Here is a 9520-nt window from a genome sequence, read left to right on the forward strand (position 1 = left end):
ATAACGTGTTGTTTTAGTTTATTTTTTCGAAAATTGCACACAATTTTATTGCTGTGTTGAAATCAACAATTCCATTCACCAAACGCTTCTGGGGTCGAACACAACTACAGGCAAGTTTTTAAAGGAATAACAAGAACTTGCTTCTTAGTTCCATCAGTACATAACTACGAACGTCATAGGAACGACGACAAATACAACAATAGAGGATTGCAAGAACGGTAAATGCATGAACATCGACTGTCAACGAAAATCACTTTTACAGCAAAAAGTTCACCAATAAAGTTTATACATCATAGTTGTTGGTGCCCAGTGAAGTTGTTTACAAACCTTCAGGTTTCCTTGTGACGCCAGAATACGTAAGAAAAATCACTTATTAACTTTAGCATGCATACCTTGGTTTAAACATTGTATGTACTTGAAAACACATATAATATAGTGTGGCAAATGTTTTAATATCTTATCTTTCCCAGAACTCTAAAATTCTATATGGTCACACATAACAACTTTTCCCTCATGCCAATTTACCGGTGGAAATTCAAGTGAAGAACATGCTTGGCTCACTCTAAAAGTTTCAAGAACGCTATCTCAAATGAGCAAGTTTTCTATGACGACCAATACAGCACAAAGGTTGTAAGCAGAGACCATATTACATGAACGCAACATGGTCAACTTCACCAGACTGCAACAGCTTCCAACGGGTGCAAACATAAACGCGAAAACAGGTTCAATTAAAAAATCAAGTTGAAAAATTTTACATTTCACGCAACATCCATACAGGTTGTGAGCTTGACACTTCCTGAGTTTCCAAAAGCATTTTCTGCATCATTACAAATTTAAGCTTGTAAAACATGAATCTAAAATTGAGTCAGTTTTTTTTCTATTTATTATAACAAAAAACATGAAAACCCATCATCAAGGTGTAGTAGCAGGCAGAAATGATTTAATGCATACATACTTGAGGCGGCGAAAAATAATAGTAAAAGATTTAGCACCACCTCAACAATATACTTGATAGTGTGACCTTGATAATTCCACTGTTAACAAGTACTAGCCTAAAATCATTGAATGAAAAGACCTTAGGTACATTTCATTGGGCAACCAACATAAAGTAAACTTAACAGATAAATAAAAATGCAAGCTTATGTACGAAGTTATACAAGAGACCTCATACAATGAAAATCTCGATGCAAATGTGTCAATACGTATATGTGTACCGTACTTCACTTCAAAGATGGCACATCGTTTTTTCTTCAGATTAGAGCCACATATTTGTTTGACAAAAAAAACTATGTGGTATTCAAGTTGCAAAACCCATGAAGACAGTTAGCAAGGGCACTTAGTGCCCTTGCTTAGTACTTAGACCAACCAAACATCTTAAAACTTGAACATTGTATTGAAAATGCCTACGTTGACTACCACAAACCACAGTACTAGAACAGAACACTGCTTTTGAGAAGGTTAATTTAAAATTATGTTCAATGTTCAATTGTTCATGCAAAAATTAAGGATGAATATGAACGTGGCATTGAAGGATTTGCTACTATTACAAGAAAAAAAAGGAACTCTACAGAGGGCAGTCAAAATAAAAACATAAACAAAAAAATATGCCATAGGTACTTCAATCACCACAAAAAAATGTCACATTCCAGATCAAGTAGAAGCGGCATGTGGAAAATACAATACACAGAGGAGACTTTCAACACATGTTTAGGCACCATCATAGTAAGTAAGTAAGTGATGTTGAATTATATCAATGCAAAACTTCAATTAAAAATGTACAAAAATATTGAATTAAACAATTCATATGTTGCTGTGTTTATTACACATAACAAGTAACACCAAGCATTTATTCTGTTGAAAACAGCAAAATAAAGAATTACAGAACCCTTGCATCAACACCTTACACAGAATCAGTGCTATCTCTGAAAATTGTAAGACATAAACTTAGAGTGACTAAAATTGTTGAAAGTGGCATCCACAAATTGAATATGTTTATTAATGTTTACTGCATCATGCAAGCATGTTATTACTAAACTTACAAGTCTAGGAAAGTGACCTGTCAGAAAGCACACACAACAGAAATTACGTACGGTATACTACATAAAAACACTCTTATTTTGCCTTGCACGTTAAAATGCTTTGTGAATTGAGCACAAAATCTAGTGGAAAATATTCACAAGCTTGAAGTATTTCTTAACAATTGGTCGAAAATTTAGATAAAAAACACACCAAGTAAAAATTTAATTCTATATGTTGCCAAACAACAACAAGAGGTTCAAAAATCTTTTCTGAACATTTTACTAATGAAATCTTTCTACACAAACAACATTGTATATATAAGCCAAACGAAATTTTCCTGATTGGATGTTGTTGGATTATGTCAAATCATATTTGTAACATTATTGCTTTTCAATTAATGCCTTTAATACACAAAATACATCAAAATAATTCATGCCAATACCATAAATAGAATGGAAATGACAGACATGGCAATTTTGAATAACTAGGGCCTTGGATAACCATTAGAAAGTTCAAGTTCAATTCTAAGCAAAAGTTGATTGTGCAGCTAACAAGTTCAAGTATTGCACTGCCCAGTTGAATGAGTAATGCTTGCTTCAAATACAACCGGATGATAAACTCCAGAACCAACACGGTTGTGTAAAGTTTGTCCACCGAGTGCCGTTGACCCATCGCTCGCAACATACAGCTGCAGGTTATCCCCATCACTACCACTCGGGTTATGGGTAAAGTCCTGACTTTCAATGAGCTTACTCACAACATCATCAGCACTAACCCGGGTCTCTCCCATACGACTAGGGGATAAACATACAGTGTTTGAATGGGGAGGCGGAGGCCGAGGTGGTGGGCCCATCTTGTCGTTTTGAGAGGATTTGTATGGCGACTTGAGGAACCCTGTGCTTCCCAATGCCGAGTCACGTTCAGTTGTCGTGTCCATTTGACTACTGGCCTGGCTTATGCTACTGGAGGTACGTGAATGCTGAGAACTATAGTCAGATTTCCGAGAACGTTGGCTTACAGAACTTGAATTCCGCGTATGTCCAAGTTCAAAACAATCTGTGGAATCGCTTTTCTTTGTTTGTGTAGATTTCCTGGGCAGGCTGCCAAAACCACTGCTATTGCAATCCAACTTTGAAGTGGCTAAATCAGGGGAATCATCTGGAAGCTTCAATCCGATATCACGTTGAACAGTAGGAGTCTTGAAAAGTGAATCTCCTGACAACAGTTGCATACCGATAACAATTTTCAGAAGAGAATTGTCTAGTCTAATTGTGTCATCATAACCTTGTAGTAGACAATGTCGTGATGTTTGGCCAGCACCAGCAAATTCTGCTAAATTTAAATCAATAAAACCAATTTTTGTGGCGCTTCTGCCTCCCCTGACTTCTTTTCTTACTGAGATTCGAGCAATACAAGGATCTAAGACCCCAGTGCTAGGATCTGCAGACAATTTACAATTGTACTTAAATCGTTGCCGCCAATAAACGGAATGATCTGTTACATTATTTCTTTTTGTGTTCTCAGTATAAGTTCCACCATTTCTTAAACGTAACTTGCAATAGAGCACACCAGTTACAAATGGTACTGCAGTAAGTTCATCAATAAGCAAAGTGACTTGAAACTTAAATCGCTTCTTTGTCATTACCAAAGGTTTGAGAAAACTCATGACAAAATAGCAGTATCCAAAACCGTACTTTGCTTACTTTGTTTGCGTTTTAAAACCTGCAAACCAAAAATTGTATTAACATAAGTTCCAATGAACACAAACCCGATTCAGTTAATTTTCAAAGTTTTATAACAACTAAAAAGTTCCCATCCTCATTCTCAATGCCAAAATCAAAAGCAACAAATTGGATACTTGGGTTTGGCGAAAACCAACCAACACTAACCTCCTTCTGAATTTCAACGCTATATATATACCCTTCTAACTGCAAGTCTGGATCGATTGACCCTATCTTAATACAAGCGGCTGTTTTCGTACGAGGGAAAGCACGTCACGGCTATCTTAGCCCGGTGCTAATAACGGGAGCTATGAAAATCACCGAGCCAAAATATTTTACAAAATAATAGCCATGTGTATTGTGCATATAGAAATTAAATTTTACCCAACGAATTTATTGAAACAAATTTTTTGAGATGAAAAAACTTTAGAAAGTCAGTTTTTATTCTACTTTCCCAAAAATAGCTTCAAAATTGAAATTTTTGAATTATATATATAAATATATTAGAGCTTGACCGATATATCGATCAGCCGATATTTATCGGCCGATATCAGGAGTAGCCGATATATTGTATCAGCTATTTTTCGCCGATGAACATCAGCCAGCAAAAGCACACTCAAAACCAGTCATACATGCCTTTAGAAGAAACACATGTTGCTCAAACGCGCATTTAAACTCTCTCGTTTTAATTACGTGCAAGTGCAAGCACCTGCAGACATTCCATTTTTGCACGCAGCATGTGGGTATGCTTTTGACTGTTTTGTGCACGTGAAAAGGCACTCTTCTAGCTGCCTATTTAATTGGTGCTGCCTGGTTGTGCTTCTGCTTATCAGGCTAGAGGCGGTGACACCGGTCTTTGTGCGAATCCTAGCAGAAACTCCTGTAGTGTTGGACTGATTTACGATGACAAAAGATGTTCTCTTCTTGGCATGAATGCTGAGAAACTATGTTTTTTGAACTACAATTTGAAACTGTTAAACTCTGATTATTGAATTGAACACAAAACAGTAGGCTATTGCATTTGGTTGTTTCTTTTTTGTCTGGTGTTTTTTTGTTATTAGTGTTAAGAATGATTTTTCCATTACAGCAACCAATGCATAAACTTTCTTGGACTGGTTTGTTGCTTAATAACTTTGTTGCCTTGTTGGTAACAAATTTTTCGTAGTTGATATATATGATACCAGTCCTCGAAATTAGCGACGGCACACGGCAATTGCCGTGGTAAATGCCGCCGCAAACGTCATAATGGTCATTCTGCTACGGCAATAAAAATGCCGTCGCAAAACGAGCACTTAATTCGGACAAAAATTGTTCAAAATTTTTTCCTGTTTGATTTACTCGCAGTGGGAGTTTAATCAGCAGAAACATCACACCAACACCTCGGACTATTTTACTTGCTGTGAGCACTCACGCAGTCTTCGAAATTAGCATATTTTTACTACGCAAAAACGTTGACAAGGCCAAACGGTAAAAGTTGAAATTGCCTCGGCAATTGCTGTGAACGTTTATTACGAAAAAATTGTACCAAAACATGTTAAACGAGAAGAGAAAAATACAATCGAATAATCTATCATAGAATGGCCCGTTTCGATGAGTCCGATTCGGTGAGTCCGATCCCTTAACAGAGGATTTTTTCAATTTTTTTTTTAAATTATCGGGTACCGTAGCCTAATTATCATTGCCGTTTTAGGGTTAGGGGTTAGGAGTTAAGGTTAGGGGTTAGAAGTTAGGAACTCACCAAATCAGACTCACCGAATCAGACTCACCAAATAGTGGCAGACCCAGTCTATCACGACCGCACTGTTTGATTTGTTGTGATGTAATAATACCAAAAGTAGCGAGAAACGCGATACGCACGCTGTTACGGTGATTCACGTTAAATAACTCATTGGGGGGGAAAGTAAGTTAATTTTGGGTTGATTCAACATTCGAGTCAGCACAAATCGATTTAATTTTCCCGGCAGGTTATATCACGTAACAACAATGCCCAATAAGAAATTTACGTTTGTTTTACATTAATTCGACATCTGGCGACGTTGAGAAGATTGCCTCGATTTACGTATACAGTACAGTCGCGCTCAAAAGTTTAAGACCACCTGTCAAAATTTTGGATTCTTGTAATAATCTATGGATGATGATGATGATTATGTGCCTGATCTGATACAGACGTTGGCGATCATGGTCTTCCAAACTTCTCTGTCATTTGCCATTCGTATAAAATCGTTCGTTTTAACTGTTGTGTTTGTGGCCCATTGATTCAAGCTGTTTAAATAAGTTAATCTTTGTCGACCTCTGCTTCTTTTTCCCTGTATCATCCCCATTCCCCAATAGAGCTAATTTTTCCAAATCTCCATGTCTGTGAATATGACCTACAAATTGCATCTGACGCCTTCTAACTGTTGTTATTAATCTCCTTTCTGCATTTGCCAATTTCATAACTTCGTCATTACTCTTCTTTTCAGTCCAAGATATCCTCAACATCCTTCTGAGAAACCACATCTCAGCAGCCTCTAGTCTTTTCTTCATATCTTTACTTATTGTCCAGCAATGGAAATCTATGGAAATCATCTTAAATGTTATGTCATATTGGGTTTTATGCCATTACTGCAGTGTTATGTAACAGAGCCTTCTGTTTAAGCCATTATGAATGAGCTATTTCTTTCAAAAATAAAAAATTTATACATACTCTTTTTCAAGATTTGTTGCTGAAAAAAATGGGCAAAAAAGGAGCTTTTCAGCTGTGGAGAGGTCAAAAATTGTTATATTAAAGGAAGAAGGGTACTCAGAAAGAAAAATATCCGAAAGACTAAAGTTCAGCACGACAGCAGTCCATCAGGCAATAGTTAAATTTAAAAAATTTGGAAGTTTAGTGGACTTGAAAAAGGGTGGTAGACCCAGGGTTACCAGTCCAAGAGATGACCATGTGATGAGGAGGATGGTAGTGCGCTCACCCACGTGCTCCAGTAAAAAAATAGATCGGATTTGTTGTGTAAAGGTACAAATGTAAGTACATCTACTATAAAAAGCCATCTTAGCGATGAATTTGGCCTCAAAAAGCGGAAGTCGCTGATTGCACTTTCTGCTAACCCTAACCATAGACTAATCTATGCTCTAACCCGGGTGCAACCTAGTTCGTATCTTGAACCATTTGTACATTCAGTTCGTACCCTGAAAAGATCGAGAGAAAAAATTAAAAAAAGCCGAAGTCGCTGATCGCAGTTTAATAGCACAAAGCCGAAGTCACTGATCGGAGTTTCCCCAAACAATTTAAAACAAACTCGAGGGTTGGGGTTAGCGGAAACGGCAGAAAAATGTTTGCGGAAACTACGATCAGCGAGGGTTTGGGTTAGAGCATAGATTACTCTATGGTTAGAGTTAGGGTAAGCCATGGATCACTGAATGAGATTTTTAATTCTTTTAATTATATAGATTTTTAATTCTTATTTTTAATTTTTATTAATTTCTAATTCCGTGATCCATGGGTAAGCGCACTGGCGCCGACTTATGAGGTTACGGGGTGGCCACGCCACCCCGTAACCACTGTGGTGGGGTGGCAGCCACCCCGTTTGTTTAGGCTACATTACTTACTGCAAATAAATGTAATTAGAACGGACGTTTAAATCTTTTTTTGGTCATTGGTTTTCGCTTCAAGTCAACGTAAAGCAAGAAGTGAACCAATACAGTATTGCGAAGAAAATGATTGTTTTGTCGCAAGCATGATACTCGCGTAACATCAAGCAAGCTACTTGAAGATTACGCAACACGTGGCTACAAGTTTTTTCCTTGTTGTTGTTGCGATCGTTTTATTTGTTATTTGTCATAAGTCATTGTTACATTTGTTAGGTTTACAATGGGATTTATTAATCAATAAAATACGATCTTTCCATTGCCTCCCTCAAAAATCTTTTTTGAAAATTTTTAAACTGCTCATAATATCGCTATAAATTATGCCAGCTATAAAATACTTGGAAATAAAATTATCTCGGTGATTGATAACTCCACCCCCTAAATGAATATCCAATTATCCATTTTCAAATTTCATTAAAAAAATGCAATTTTCGAAAAGCAGCTCCCAGGGTAAATGCTTTTCTTTACCAGTATGAGGTCATACTAGATTGGATTGACACGGCATCGAAAGAAGATGGCATGGATGCTGTCACTCGAAACAATGCCACTAGCCATGTTTTATCCATGGAGAGTTTCGACGTTTACTTTTCCTTGCGTGTCCTGCAAAAGCTTTTGCTTATTTTAAGCCCTGTACATATCGCTGTTCAGAAAAGTGGGATCAATGTCGGAAAGGTACGTGAATTACTGGAAGCCGTATCATCAACGGTTTCTTGGAATGCAGCAACATAAAGTGAGGCATCTGCGTTGTTCGAAGCATGTAAAAAATCAGCTGTTGATAATTGATATGGGTTTGCAGTTGCCATCTTTGCCGCGTGGCCGTACTGCAAGACCTTTCCATGACCAGCAACAGCAACCGTTTTTTTTTTACCGTAGATGCTTACTCCCAAAGCATTTATTTAGACGTATTTAAACAGTGTTCTTCTTCACTTTTGTCACATTATTCACAGCAGGACATGAAAACGATAATGACATGGAAACAGTTCTGCTTTCCAAGGATCAAGCATCGGAAGAGAACAGAGCTGCTTTTGAAAATATCGCTGCCACATATAAAGATGACATAAACCCAACATTTCTGCGTCTGGAATTGCAACAGCTGGAAAGTTTTCAACAGCAAAAACAGATTTTTGTTTCAATTATGTCGCAACTGCTTGATCTATTTGCAAGCAATGAAACAATTTCATTAATGCTTCCAAACGTGGTCTGCATTGTGAAAATATACTTATCGTTGCCTTCCACCACCTGCGAGGCGGAGCGATCATTTAGTGCACTCAGGCGCATAAAAACCTACTTGCGATCTACCATGACGCAACAGCGATTGAACAACGTCCTAATTTTAAATGTTTATCAAGCTGAAGCTTCACGGTTACAACTTGACCAGTTGATTAACAGTTGGATTGACAGAGCTGCTGTTCGCAAAAATACTTTTGCCAAATGTTAAGTGTCAGAGCAGCAACGTAACAATAAAATTCACGACATACTACCTGTGCTTTGTTTTAAAGTGGCTTTGTAAATTATCGAGCTACAAACCAGGTGTGAAAAGACAATAGCATCTACGAAACACGCTTAGTAAAAATCAAACAAAAACATGCAGTTTGGAAATTTTTAGGTTGCCATATTGTGCTATCCGCCACCCCGTGCAAAAATAAAAGTCGGCGCCTATGGGTAAGCGGAAACTGCATTTAACGGAAACTGCGATCAGCGAGGGGTAGGGTTAGAGCATAGATTACTCTATGGTTAGGGTAAAGGTTAGCGGAAACTGCGGAAAAATGTTTGCGGAAACTGCGATCAGCGAGGGTTAGAGCATAGATTACTCTATGGTTAGAACTAGGGTAAGGGTTAGCAGAAAGTAAGCAAAATGTTTGCGGAAACTACGATCAGCGAAGGTTAGGGTTAAAGCATAGATTACTCTATGGTTAGGGTTAGCGGAAACTGCGGAAAAATGTTTGCAGAAACTGCGATCAGCGGACTTCGGCTTTGAGCTAATTTTTCTCACGATCTTTTGAGGAGGAAAATTTTAAAATGATTGCGCAAACTGCGATCAGCGACTTTGGTTTTTTAAATTTTTTCTCTCGATCTTTTCAAGGTACGAACTAAGGGGACAAACTACCGTATTTTACGGACCATAAGGCGCACCGGACTATAAGGCGCACTGT

At 37.6% G+C, this 9520-nt stretch overlaps 1 protein-coding gene across 1 annotated transcript; it reads right to left on the reverse strand.

Annotated features, from left to right (window-relative positions):
* Position 1: 1 nt before the first annotated feature.
* Positions 2-3736, reverse strand: LOC145770417 (early estrogen-induced gene 1 protein-like). Its single transcript, XM_082582061.1, has one exon. It carries the CDS (start codon positions 3683-3685, stop codon positions 2576-2578), a length of 1110 nt encoding a protein of 369 aa, XP_082438187.1. The 5' UTR covers positions 3686-3736; the 3' UTR covers positions 2-2575.
* Between the last annotated feature and the right edge of the window lie 5784 nt (positions 3737-9520).

The sequence above is a fragment of the Aplidium turbinatum genome, chromosome 5 (assembly GCF_918807975.1).
Source record: "Aplidium turbinatum chromosome 5, kaAplTurb1.1, whole genome shotgun sequence".
Lineage (NCBI taxonomy): Eukaryota > Metazoa > Chordata > Ascidiacea > Aplousobranchia > Polyclinidae > Aplidium > Aplidium turbinatum.